The sequence below is a fragment of the Hippocampus zosterae genome, chromosome 11, assembly GCF_025434085.1.
Source record: "Hippocampus zosterae strain Florida chromosome 11, ASM2543408v3, whole genome shotgun sequence".
Taxonomy (NCBI): domain Eukaryota; kingdom Metazoa; phylum Chordata; class Actinopteri; order Syngnathiformes; family Syngnathidae; genus Hippocampus; species Hippocampus zosterae.
In genome coordinates this window covers 21,345,730-21,360,526 of record NC_067461.1, presented here as the reverse complement: position 1 = coordinate 21,360,526, position 14,797 = coordinate 21,345,730, and the positions used below count along the sequence as shown (strand labels likewise).

The window sequence follows — 14,797 nt, the reverse complement described above, 5'->3', positions numbered from 1 at the left end:
CTCACTATGTTGATGTTTGCCTTGGACATTTTCGAAGGATAGTTAAAAGCCGAAAAAAGCACACGTCCTTGGATCAGTTCTTTACAAAACGTCTATTTACATGGAAAACGCGTCTCTACTTACAAAATTTTGTAGTTGAGAAATTTCTTCCAGAACCAATTAATTTTGTGAGTAGAGGTACCACTGTATACAGAACCTATTTTCTTATAGGTTGAGCTTATTGCTCTCTTTGTTGTGACCGCGTGAATGTGCAGCACATATCCAAACTCTACTCTATAGAAATTGAGCCCAGTTAGTACTCTTGGCAGCATGGTGGCAGGGTGTGGTCGTCTCCCCACCTCAGGGTTGTGGGTTCGACTCTTGGGACGATGTCAAAGTGTACTTGAGCAAAATACTGAACTCTAATTTTCTCCCAGTGGTACTGTCGGTTCCGTGTATGGCAGCAGCATCACATTAGCATGTCAATAAATGTGAGGCCTTGTGAAGCGCTTTGGGCACCATACAATATGGTGTCTATAAGGTGCGAAGGAAGTGCATCCCGTTTACCATTACCGTTTTGTTTGTGTTTTAGGATGAACATTATATGCTTGGTTTGGTCTTGACCAAGAGCTATTTCACCTTTTGGAGACATCTGTCTAAGACATTCAACAAAGATGATTGCATGATGATGACAGCAACGATGATGACATAGCAGCAAAAGAATGATTATTTTGCAAGTTGTTCTTTTCTTTATTGATTTTCGAGTGAGCTCGATCATTCTTTTGATGTGACAGAAAAGCCCGGAGCTGTCCTTTATAGCTCATGGACAGTTTCACACTGTGCTTGTTAATCTGGAAAACAATCAGACTTTGAAGTTGACCTTGATTTGATCCAGGTCTCGAACTGAATGTACAAATCAGCATTTTTGAATATGGATAATAGCAGTGTGGTTGAGAAAATAGCGCCTACTAAGATTGTGATAGGAGTGAGAGCAAGCAAAGCCTCCATTCTGGTAAAAACAAAATACAATACAATACATTCTGACTTATATAGCGCTTTCACAACAGCGGCAGCTGTAACAAAGCACTTTACATCAAGTAAAATAATAAACACAACACATAACATAAAACACGGACAGTCGTGCAGTTCTAACCACTTTTCCATAACACGCTTTGTTGTTTGAAGCAGTTTGAGATGAAAGAGGAGAGAATCAAAGTGTCCTTTAACCAGTGGATCAGAGACGTCATGCTCAAAATGTGCACACGTCGGCTACAAGCTAAGTTTCAATGTCAACAAGAAGCTGTAGCATCCATTGACGAAAAAAAGAGATTGGTTCACTTCTCCTGTCCCATGGAAATCCATTTCAATTCCAAGCGGCGACTCACGGTTCCAAATACGCATCGGCGCTCTGCACCAACGCTCCTCTCTCCTCGTCCTCAACTTCAGCAGCCATCCATCCAGCCGCACCAACGCCGACTGTACAACAGCGCCGACATAGCCACTGAACAAAACGGGGTTGTGAAAAATGCTGCCCATTACTGGCGCAAAAAACACAAGCGCCCCAGGTCTGTCCAGCACCGACAGTCAATGGCGCCGACATTCCTCCCAATCAAAATCTGTGCTGGTAAAGGCGTGCTGCCGAGAACGCGCAACCACCAAGCACAGATACTGCTTCTTTGACGAATGTCGTGGCCAAAAAGCGCTGAAAGGAGGAGGAGACTTATTAAATTGTATAAGCGTAGAAAACTGAGGTGTCACACAAAGACTTCAAAGAACCATGTTCATTCTACATCAGAGGATTGCATTCAAATGAGTTTGGCCAGTAAATCTGCTGTTTCTTTAAACCATCTGATGTCCCTTTTTATTCATGCCCTGCAGAAAAACAGGCAATACCCCAAGACCCTCCCTCTCATTGCCTCACGCTGACAAACTTGGCCATAAGCCCAGACACACAGAGCAGGGAAACAGCCTGACAACGGCAGTCATGACACAATGACAAACCCTTCAGAGGCCCTATGCTCTAAAACACAGGTGCCCATTACGTCGATCCTGATCTACTGGTAGATCTAAGATAGGTCCCAAGTAGATCCGAGGAGTGTCGAGGAAAAAAAAAACAAACAACCCTTTGTGTGTCTTTGTACATGTTAGAATTGTTTTTGTGTGTTAATGTACGCTGCACCCTAATCATCCTATCAGTCTCATTTTCACAAAAAAATAATAATTAAAAAAAAAAAAAAGCAGGTAAAAAATTTACGGTGGCACGTGATTACGTCACCGGAAGCTGTTAACGCTCAGCAGTCTGCAATTGCAGCTTGTGATCAGAGCTGTTGCGCTCTATCTTTTATTGTCATTATTCTCATTCCGAGTTTGCTTCGTGTACAACTCACCGAGGGCACGGGCAAAGAATAGGAATCTTGGAGGGCCCAGGGAAGCACTTTAAAACAGTATGTGTGAGCTACGATAGTTAACAGGCTGCAAAAGTGCATCGCATGCCTCAGTTTCAGGCTGTTTATCATCATGGCATGCCTGTGTGTGTGTGTGTGTGTGTGTGTGTGTGTGTGTGTGTGTGTGTGTGTGTGTGTGTGTGTGTGTGTGTGTGTGTGTGTGTGTGTGTGTGTGTGTGTGTGTGCGCACGTGTGCGTGCGTGCCGGTACGGGTAGATCCCTGGAGGTTAGTTGATCGAAAAGTTGATCTTTGGTCCAAAAAGTTTGGGCACCCCTGCTCTAAAAAGACTGCAGAATACCTCATTTCCTTCCCATACTAAATATTGCTAATTGTGGAAAAGTATAAATGTATTTTCAATATATTCTACAATAAAATTGTTGGGAAGCAGAAATTCAACCACTGTAACTGTAACGGTCGTGGGTCCACATACAGTACCAAAAGTTACCTGTTTATTCAACACAGCAGCACACGCTGACGAATTTGAGTACCGTATTTTCACGACTATAAGGCGCCATTAAGTCTAAAATTTTCTCCAAAATGGACAGGACGCCTTATAATGCGGAGCGTCGTTTATATGAGCTGAGTTCCAAAATCTGGCTGAAACCCGACACGCTGTTTATATAGAGAAAAGGCGGAAGTGAGGTCGACCAATCAGTGAAGCGCGTCCGTGCACTTGTATGTAAATATATGGAGAGAGAGAAAATGTGTACGTGAGTGACGACACGCACGCATGCGGAGAAGAGGTCGGCCAATCAGTGAAGTGCGGAGAAGAGGTCGGCCAATCAGTGAAGCGCGCCAGTGCACTTATATGTAAATTATGGAGAGAGAGAAAATGTGTACGTGAGTGACGACACGCACGCATGCGGAGAAGAGGTCGGCCAATCAGTGAAGTGCGGAGAAGAGGTCGGCCAATCAGTGAACCGCGTCCGTGCACATATATGTAAATATATGAAGAGAGGTGGACGTGAGTGAGGACAGGCACGCAGGGCGTGGGTCCGGCAATGAGTGAAGGGTGGGCGTGTAAGTGGACGCTAAAGGCACGCCTCTAGCAGGTACCAGCACCTGTATAAAATGTGAGTATGTGCATTATTGCAAAACAACTTCGGTTTTGGTTTCCAAGAACCCCCGAAAATGAATTCCACAAAGAGACACGCCTACGAAGCGCAATTCAAACTCCAAGCCATCGGTTATGCAGTGAAACATGGGAATCGAGCAGCCGCCAGAGAATTTAATGTCAACGAATCCATGGTTCGCAAATGGAGGAAGCAGGAGAAGGAGCTTCGCCAAGTCAAAAAGACGAAGCGGAGTTTCCGTGGAAATAAGGCGAGGTGGCCCGAGTTGGAAGACCAACTGGAGCGGTGGATTCTTGATCAAAGGAGCCACATGACGACGAGAGTGACTCTGACAATGAGAAGGAACCCGGCGGTTTGGATGGGTTACCGATACTTGCACAATTGTTCAATTCGGACACAGAAGATGACGACTTTGATGGCTTTCTGAGTGATGATTGAGCAAAAAACGTGAGTATCTTGTAAATAAAATACACCCGAACTCAGTTCTGCTTTCGTTGCCTTTTTAAAAACGTGTTTTAGCTTCGAGCTTCAGTGTATGCTTCAAGCTAACGTGTTAGCGAACGTGTTAGCATGCATGCATGCCGTATGTTTAAGCGTATGTTTTACCACTGTAAAACTGCGCCTATTAGTACAGTGCGTCCTGTGTATGTGTAAAATACAGAAATGTCACCCATTAATGAGACTGCGCCCAACCGTACGGTGCGTCGCATAGTCGTGAAAATACGGTACATACCCCCTGCTAGTCATCAACCCCACAATGCTATGTGCAACTGCATAGATGTCACACTTGAAACGGGTCTCAAGATTTATTTTGACATCTTATGCATAAAACAGTAGAAAACATGAGATTATGATGTAAGGGTACCTTCAAATACTGACATATTTGCATGACACGCACGAGCCCACAGCAGCCAGGGGGAACTGATCAATGTCTGTGTGAATGTGTATTGGAAGCATGAGTGAAAGCTGATATTGACAAAGCCATTCTCCAAGAAATGAACCAAACTCAGCACAATTCTGATTTCGATACGCTTGGGAGGGAGTTTCGCCAAAGATAAATTGAAGCGTTTTATTACTCAACTCCTCTGAGATTGTCAGCTGATGCAAAGTTGTTGACGTCAGTCATTTTTCCAGAGCTGATTGAGCGTGTAGCAACTATAACTGGGCACTTCAGCTGGATCGGTTCATAAATCCACAGCTTGGTTCGTATATCCTTTTTGTGCTCACGGTTTTCATTTCTGTTTGGTATGTGTTAAGTCTTAGAAAAAATTATTTCTTGTATAGTTAGGTTAAAGGTGTTACTATTATCAATTACCATATTTTGCACAAAATAAGGCGCTTCAGAGTATACGTTTTGTTAAGCGCTTGGTTACAGCTGCAGCTGTTGTGAACACGCTTTATAAATCAGCATGTATTGTATTTTATTGTATTGTATAAGGCGCCCCTTCAATGAATGACCAATTTTAAAACGGTTTTCATGTACAGGGTGCACTGCATTATAAGGCGCATAGATTAGAAGCTACAATAGTGTCTGCGGTTGTTTAATGCGTCTATTATATGGAGCTACTCTAAAGGGAATACAATACAATACAATTCAATACAATACAATACAGCTTTATTTATCTAGAGCCCTGGCTGCGGTTGTGTTCACTTCACAATGGCTGCAGCTGTAACAAAGCGCTTTACAGAACATTGAAAATACTACATCCAAGAAATTAGATTTGTATTGATCCATATGTAGCTCCCTCAGGATGTAGCATGAAGCACGACAGGAAGTCCATAAAAATACAGGGTTTATTTCTTGGCAACCCATGAGAATTGGTCAGAAACACTAACATGAAACATATAAATACAAATGAAATTACAAAACAATAAGGGGAAAGACAAAAGTTAGGAAGATAATTGATTCAACAAAAAGGCACACAAACTTGGGCTCACACCCACAAGGGCCTTAATATCGTTAGATGTCTTGCTTGTCTCCTTCTTCCTTCGTTTAGTCTGTAGTTAACGATGCTTCTGGTTTTATCTTCATTTCTTAATGGCTACGCAGAGCTCACAAAGTACTTTTTTTGTTTGAGTGTGTTTGGCAAATGCACACGTCAATTAGTGTCTGGCATCTTTTACGTTACAATTGGTTCCTGCTAATAATCACCACTAATAGGCAGAGGAATACTAACAGGGAAACAACGCAATAGGGAATATAAAGAGACTGTAACACCATATATAAGGTGCATCGGATTATAAGGCACACTCTTGGGTTTTGAGGAAAATGAATGTTTTTAGGTGCACCTTACAGTGCGGAAAATACGGACGTGTTTCTGTAATATTATTTAAAACATTTTTGGTGTTGTTCTATCAATGTCTGTGGCATATAGTGTCTGGCAGAACAAATAAATGTTCTTCAGTTGGATGACAAAAGGTACACCCACCCTGTGTATACAACTGTTGCCATTCATACAAGAGAAAAAGTCATGAATCTTTGCAAATACAGTAAATATTCTCTAGTACGGACTCGTGTTTGCGCTGTCCAATTTGTCCTCATAACAGAAATTCCTCATTTGGGAAATGAGCATGGTACATGTCCTTTATGAACCTGCAAGTATGTTAACAAAATGCACGTGTAACAACACAATCAATAAAATACAAAAATATGCTGTCCAAAAACTGTTTATATAACAAAAACTGCAATACAGGTGTATCCCAAAAACATCACAACAGTAAAATATTCATTCAGCTTCCGAACCGCTTGATCCTCACTAGGGTCGCGGGGGGTGCTGGAGCCTATCCCAGCTGTCTCTGGGCAGTAGGCGGGGGACACCCCGAATTGGTTGCCAGCCAATCACAGGGCACACAGAGGCGAATAAACTTCCACGCTCACACTCACTCCTAGAAACAATTTAGAGTGTTCAATCAGCCGGCCACGCATGATTTTTTTGGGGAACGTGGGAGGAAACCGGAGAACATGCAAACTCCACACAAGGAGGCCGGAGCCGGAATTGAACCCAGTACCTCTGCACTGTGAAGCCGACGTGCTAACCACTGTACTACCGGGTCGCCACAGTAAAATACGTACAGACCGATGTTTATTAAAAAGTGATTTAACCCTTTCAGGGACAGGTTACTACAGTGGACAGCTCATCATGTTAACAGGTTACAGGATGCATGAACGTGTTAATGTGAATATCAGGACATATGGGATTTTGATTTGACTGATTTTATTTTTTTTCACTAGTTTTTAATTTTAATTTTCTAATTACACCAAGCTATACCAAGGCATAATATATATATTGTATAATACTTAACATTTAGGTTTAACAAAACTGAGCTAACATGTTGGTTTGGAGCTCGGTAATTGTTTCAGTTTTTCCACATATCAGCTTTGAAAATTAATTTCCCAATGTGTGAGACTGCTAGTTGATTTAGCACAGTTGAGGGCAGAGGTCAGGTGCCCAACCTTTTTTGCATCGCAAACTGCCTTCACGTATTTTGTGTAACCATCAAACACACGGCATAACTAGAGAGAAGGGGTGTTCACACGGCACACATTTGCATCCGTGCTGCACCGACGTATTTTGTTGTGATATATCTTACACTGGTGTAAATTTTGTGGAGCGTTCACACATAAAATGCTGCTTACTAAAGAGAAGCATGTTAACCCCGGGTCCTGCCCCACTTGCGTTCACACGGTAATTTCTGCGGACGTGCAATATTATACTATCATAAGGAAATAAAACATGCGCATGCGTAACGTGTACTTCCTTTTTACAACAGAGCACGAAAGCAATGCATTCAATACCCGTATGTAATCAACTCTTCTCATGCGTAGCGAGTCTACCCCTGTAGCATTCACACATCCCATTTTATATCGGTGCTGCCTCGCAAACTAGCATTTACTCTGGAGTAAATTTTTAAACCACCTCCTGAGTAGGGTTAAAATTGCTCCGGTTTAAGCTGTTTTCAGAGGCTACACCGGTGTAACTTTGTATGTGTGAACGCTCCACGGGGGGCAGCACCGGTGCTACACCGCAGTAAAAGTTGCCGCGTGAACACCCCTATAGATGATCGTCTCATAGGCAGTGTGACATGATTCTGTTCTTGAGTGTCTCTAGCAGGTGCCAGAGGAGGGTCTTCCCTCCAGCGCGCACTCCTGCTGCTGATGTTTCATCAGTTAGCCATGTATTTAATGACTGCGTAATTATCAAGTCTCCATTGGATTATTGACCTTGTTTCCCGGTCATGCTCAAGTGTTGTTTTCGAGACCTCTCGATCTCATCACTGTTGTTTTTGCTCTATAGTCCCTCGTTAGTAAGGAGTGAAATTATTTTGGTCCTTTGAGCTTGCTTTTGTTTTGTTTTTTGTGTCAGGATTTTCTTTATGATTCGGATGTGGGTGCGAATAGGGATGTGATTCTCAGCACTGAGGACGATTCGATACACATCTCGATGCACTACCAGCGATGCGATACTTAAACGATACATGGAATTTTCTGGTGACACGATGCGATACGTTTCACCGTCTTCACGATGTGATACGACGCGATACACATTTAGTTCAAATAAATGCGATCCGATATGATACTGTGCAATTTGTTGTGGTATTGTGCAATTAAACGATGCAAATACGCAAAGAAAAACGTTTAAAAAAAGATTTTCAGTATTCAGTATGGTATTGCAAAAAGTAGACCACTTTATTCCTTATAAACAGTAGAACGTGTAAAACAACTTATTTAAGCCCTTTCACAATTGGGTTTTGTGCAAAGAAAATGGAAACAATTTGGCACCTGAGACTCACAGCTGTTGCTGTAGTGTAAACACAAACAGACTACTCACTGAGTGTCTTATATGAAGTATCCATCTCCATAGGACAGAAAAAAATACAATTGAAACAATGTGGCATTCACAGCCTCAAAGCTGCTGTGTGTATTGTAGCGTACATAGACCACTCTCACTGAGTGTCAAAATGAAATGTCCAAAAGAGTCATCCATACATAGTTTTTCCTTGCGCAGTCACAGTGAGCTGCAAGGGGACCCCCAAAATAAGAGGCGATTTTTTTCTGATCCTGACCTGGTTTGCCAAGAGTTTCTCCGGTGTCCAACGAGGAACTGGACGAGGAGGCTGGGGAGGGGGCGGGAAACTTGTCGGTGATGTGGTGCCATCGTTTAAGTGGTCTGCATATTTGTGGCAGTAGCCGTTGTATGGCTTCGTAGTGCGACATTCTTTGCAAATTACGGAGCTTTTATCAATCTTTCCGTCTTTCTTTTCGAAGCCGTAGTATTTCCAAACATAAGATCTGAATGTTGCGGAAGCATTAAATACAGTAGTTTCCTCGCTGCTGCTTGCGCGAACTCCATCATGTTTCGCTAGTTGTGTACTGCACTGTCTGACTCACAGCTTCCGTCCGTATTCAACACAAAATAATGATGGTGCATTCATTGCGCCTAGGAAAGAGCAGAAAGGTGATGTTTAACATGAACTAAACGGCGCTTGAATCGGATTTTACCGATACCCACCAATGCATCGTGATGAATCTAGATTTCACGCGTCAATTGCGTCATACCCAGAGAATGAGCTGATGCACTCGCGTCGCGCATGTGTGCATCGATGCATCGATTAATATCGATTCGTTTCCACACCCTTAGGTGTGAATGGTCGTATGTCTCTATATCTGCCTTGTGACTAGCTGGCAACCAGCTCGTTGGATGGAGTAATAAGAACCTGTCAAAGAAGAAACTTCACTGTTTGCATGGACCATATGGAAAAAATAATTTCAGTATCGTGAATTGTTAGGTTTACATTTTTCAGCAAATTTTGTTCCAATGAGCTCTGCTTTCATTCCATTGTTGATGGTTCTGAAAACATGATGCAGCTGAATATTTAAGTCACACTAAAAGATATACCTTAAAAGAGAACATTTTAATTGCATTCTGATGCAATCTTAAATGTGCATCACCATTCAATAGGGGAACAGAATCGATGGGAATTAGAATTAATTAGCTAAGAAAACATTGAGCTTCCTTATTTTGCTGCATGGGAAAAAAATATTTCTTTCATTCGATGGATAGATGTCATTTCTTTAGGTATGTTAAATATGACAGTAATGTCAATTCTATGTTCTATATTGGCTATATTCAACACCCATATCGCATACCACGTTTTCACAATACCTTGAAGCTCTAATGCATACAGCAAACTGATTTTGTAGTTTGATACATACATGTCAAACATGTCACCAACTTGTTTTTATTTATCTTATAAAACAGCGGGAAACATTTGTATAATGATGGAAGGGTACCTTTAATTTATTGACAAAGTACAAATCACTAAAATCCTTTTGCAGTGTCCTGTTTTCTCAAGTGGGCAGAGCGCTATAGCAATTCATGTTTGATCACCTGAAACAATGTTTTGGCGGTGACGGTAGCCACGTCTATGAACACCTTTTGAGATTGGTGGGTTGATTAACCCATTTAATCCCAAATTTTTCCCAGACATTCAAGATCAGGTGTCATTGGTAGCCCTTTTAAGTCATCAGTAATAAAAAAAATTTAGAGCCCTGTAAATTAAATCATTGTTGTCCTTCACAAATGTGACCGGTGGGATTAAATGGGTTACCTTTTAATGAAGATAAATATCTTTCTTAGTGGTAATAAGGTGCCATTTTGCAAGGAACACATTCATGGCACACAAAATGACATTTTGTGGGCAGATTAAACGAATGGCTAAAATCTAAGGCATCTTACCGAATATGTTATGTGTGGGAAATACCAGTACTTGTACCGCACACCCCTCCTACACCCACCTGTTTACAAGAAAAATTGACTAACCTTTGCACCAACAACCCAAAGACTCAAGTGTTGATCCTTGTTAACTTGTTCCAAATCAAAGGTTGAACCTCTGAAGCAATTATAACATAAGACATTAAATTCTTCCTGTTTTAGAAACTACTGTCACTTTTGCACTTAATTTGCCTCTCACAAATGTAACTTCTGAGAATAAAAGACAAAAAGCAAAGATTTATTTGCCTCACCCTTTCAGACAGAACTCACTGAAATGGGGCATTTCCACATGCGAAACACAGCAATTTGGATTTTCCACATTAAGATATTTGCATTTATGCCAATGTCAGTCAATCACTTCAACACAAGCAGGAGTGTTTAGTGTCTTTCAAGTGCTGAAGTTCACACTTTCCTGACACACTGACGACATCCCACCAATGTTATGTCTCTGATACGTCCTTGGAAGATGGAAAAAAAATCTGCTTGTCTATGTCAATCCGCCAATCGCATATCAGTACCTTACACATAGGCCAAGCCGATAAAAAGCCAGTGTGTAAGGGCTACTGATGTTGAAAAGACAATCCCGTAACAAATCATCTGACTGTGATGTTATTTCACATCATGGTGGAACATCCTGTATCAAGTTATTGCAGCTGAGTTTAGCTGTTAGGGACTCAAAGCTAAGAGCAGGTAGTGCTTCGATGGTGGAGGAAACCTCTGTGGGCTTGGGAGCAGTGCTGTATTCAGGTCACATTGGAAATAATCACAAGATGGAACGAGTTTTGAAAGAGGACTTTTACAGTTCTTCTTTTGCTCGCTGCCACAACAACTGAAAGCTTGTAGTAACATCTGCTCCCTTCTGACATTGTTAAGACCCAAGGTACTCGTTTGTATTTCTTCAACCCAGCATAGATTTTCACATTGGCCTGATAATCGTCTCTCATCACTACAGGACATCAGGTCACAGGCCAAATGGTATTCACGATGCATTGCATAGGAGTGTTGCCAAGCTGTGGGATGTTACTAGCACTATACTCAATACCCAAAAGTGTTGGCACTAATATGGAGTTGATCTACATTTACTGTACTGGAAGGCCAGTTCTGTCCTGGGTTGCTCCCTTGACACTCTGGAGGAGGTGGGCAACAGAAGGATGCTAACTAAGCTAAAAGCTATGATGGCCAGTCCCTTCCCACCCCCTCCAGCCCGCCCTGACAGCACTTGGTAGCTCCTTCAGCCAGAGACTGTTACACCCGCGCTGCAAGAAGGAGAGATACCGACGCTCGTTCCTACCGACTCCTGTCAGGCTGATGAATAAAAAATAACAATCATAATAATAATAATAATTAAAGTATGTGAAGGAAAATTGTAAATAGTACTGAGATGTATCCATTGTGTTCATATTGAATTTAATTGAAAGATGTTTGTTGTTTTTTTTTTTTCTCTTTCTCCTTTCTTCTTTCTACATACATTCTTGCTGCTGGAGGCTGTAAATTTCCCCAGTGTGGGACGAATAAAGGATATCTTATCTTATCTTATTTTTCAGTCATGCCAACTTCTACTTTTGGAGTGAGCCTTCCATTTTTTGTCAACGCGCCCAAACTACATCTGTCAGGTTGATAAATGACACTGGACATGAATTTTTGCTCTCCATGCCAAAAAGTGTTGAGTTACCTCAACTCAACTCAAGTGTATTTATAGAGCACTTGAAAACGACCACCGCTGTATAGAAAGTGCTGTACATGGAGCAAATATCATATAAACAATAATAAACAAGAAATTAATAACGAAGACAGTAGAAAGCATGAAAAGAGTAAAAATAAAATCAAGTCTGAGTCATGCTGAGGATACAAAAGAGTTTTGAGACGAGTTTTAAAGATGTCCAAATTTACTTCCACAAACACTCCATTTGATGTCTTTTGTGAGTGTCACTGAACGTTGTGCTTTGTGTGCATTTGTGTCACATCACAGACATGTTCCGTTGACATTTGTTTTTATAATGTCAACGAGTTGATCAAAACATCATATTTAACAAAAAAATCTGAATCGGGCAGCACATCCTGCAGTGTGAACGTAGCCTTGGATCTCGTCTATATGATTGTGACATCTAGCAGCCAGGATGACATAGAAATGTCATCTTCTGCACCTCGCCCAATATTCTGCAGACTGTTTTGATTTCCACGGAGGGCTTTTAAATCAGCAGTAAATTCCGTAATTGTAGAATCAGGGATTCCTGGAGGGATGAGCTAGTCCACCAGCTGATAGGCAGTCAGCTTGACAGCTAACAGTGGCATGGAAGATTCCAATGCAGGTCTGACTGGCAGAAGCCATTCCTTGTGGGGAAGACACCAGAGAATATAGGGCGGTACACTTCCCAAGATGCAGAGAAAGGTCCAGATCGCTTTTGGCAGTGTTTAACAGTTTGACAGTAAATCCATCAGTCCATCCATACCCTGTACCACGTACAGTATCTTCACAAGGGCTGCAGGTGAGCTGGTGCCTGTCCTGGCTGACTTTGGGGGAGAGATGGGGTACACCATGGGCGAGACACCAGCCAACCGCAGGGTACAATAAGTGCCAAACGAAGGGGGGAAAAAACTATAAAACTGGAAAATTCGGGCATTCCATTTGTCGCTGAGTTCAAAACCTCATAAAATATCTAATGAGAAATACTGTATCTAGTAATTACTATTTTTCTGGTATCAATTGAAAATTTGAGGTGTACCACTATATGCAATGTGCATTAACACACCCATTTAATACTGTACAATTGGTTGCCTGTTAAATGTTTACAACACAGTGCAGTACGATGATAATATCAGGCTTTAACTACAGTACTGTTTGTCTCAAAAGCAGTTCTTTACATTGGAATGCCGCAGTTGTTTTAAAACACAGGTGTCAAAGTCAAGGCCTGGGGGCCAGATCTGGCTTGCCACATCATTTTATGTGGCCCGTAAAAGCAAGTCAAGCGTGTCAAGTTCCATGATGCCTGCTGAAGTCTGAGCCAAAATGCCAAACTGTCATATGTAATCCACATGTAATCCACACCAACAGTCATTATACTGCACTTCTGATTTTAAAATTACTTATTCATCAATTTGTTGTGTGCTGTGTATGTAATATGTGGAGGTGATTAAACATTTATATGGTTTCCCAAAATTCATAACGGTCATCCAAGGAAAACCGTAACTACAATGTGGCCCGTGAAAAAAACGAGTTTAACACCGCTGTTTTAAAATGCGGTTTAACCTGACTCACTAAAGTGCTGTTTTATCAATAAACTTCCAAGAATAATTCAGATTGTGAAGGTTCGAGTGGCGTTGTGGCCCGCCCTCCGCAGCCAAGCCTGAAACATTGCGCTACCTGAGGACACGGTGCAGATTTTTTTGCTGCAGTGCCTCAACTGTGGTGGGATGGGCCGTGATCCATCTCAGTACCGTTATGAAGCGCTAGGTGTTAATATTAAACGCTTATAAATTACACAATATGGCAAACATAATTGTAAAATGATGATTAAGTTTTAATTGTCGCCATGTTGCCTGCAGTCACGATGCGCTCAGCCCGAGAGGTGAGGTCCACACACACTGCGGTTCCCTTGAACAGACCGAGGCAAAGGCGAAAGCGACCCCTCGGTCGAAAATATTTTCCGGAGCTTACACTCGCCAACATAGGTTGTTTTGAAGGGGAAATCACCTTTTAGCACTTTGAACGCCACAACAACGCGAAATGTACCCGCGCCGCGCTCCGAACGATGACTAAAGTGTGATAAATTCACCTACCTATTAATATGTTGTCTTCTTTCGTCGTCATCGAGCCTCCTAGTTTCTCCTCCTCCCGCGCCTTCTCCCCGATGCAGCTACACCAATCAATGGTCTTGTTTTAGTGGGATAACCCGGCCAGAGGTAAAAAAATATGTATATATATAATGATAACAACACCGAGGGGGAAGGCGAAGCTATTTTTTGACTAGTAGTTGAAACTTCACTTCGCTTTGCACCGCCCTGCGTTCGCGAAAATAAAGCACATGGAGAAAAGGAGAGGCAGGAGGTCTCTGAAGTGAGTGAAGTGGAGGGGAGGGAGGCAGCGAGCACAGAGGATGTTGGGACCCCACATTGCTGCAGCTGCTCTCAACGCCCCGCCCATCACATTCTCGACTGTCCTGGTCTGGAATACAGTACGTGCTGTTCACGATGCTGCAGCTTGGCGCAGGACATCCTGCAGGATGCTCTGCTGTCCTCCAGACAAATGTATGCACGTGTTGATGAAGGCCGCCACCATAATACCACCATCGTTGATCAAAGAAATATATCCTGCGAATAGATGCAAGGAACGTCGTCAGACCCCCATGAGCATTTTTTGCACAATTGTATGCAACACTCTGTGAAATGCAAAAAAAAAAAAAAGTGTTAGCAGATTATACATTTGTTATTGCAGGAGTTGTATTATTAGGAGGAAATTTTGCATGCATCCATCCATTTTCTAATCCATTTAGCGTACTGTAGCCTATGCCAAATGTCTTCAGACAGTAG

The 14,797-nt window shown here is 42.1% G+C and overlaps 1 protein-coding gene across 7 annotated transcripts in view; it reads right to left on the bottom strand.

Annotated features, from left to right (window-relative positions):
• hspa12a (heat shock protein 12A) overlaps window positions 1-14,404 on the bottom strand; it is a 73,869-nt gene extending 59,465 nt beyond the window's left edge. For 3 of the 7 annotated variants that reach the window (XM_052081066.1, XM_052081067.1, XM_052081069.1), the window contains exon 1: window positions 14,048-14,395. In XM_052081066.1, coding sequence (XP_051937026.1) covers window positions 14,048-14,078 — 31 coding nt within the window. In that variant the 5' untranslated portion in view covers window positions 14,079-14,395. Of the gene's footprint in view, window positions 1-14,047 lie in introns of all 7 variants that reach the window. The other 4 variants (XM_052081063.1, XM_052081065.1, XM_052081064.1 and 1 more) reach the window with 3 other exon arrangements.
• Window positions 14,405-14,797: the final 393 nt, after the last annotated feature.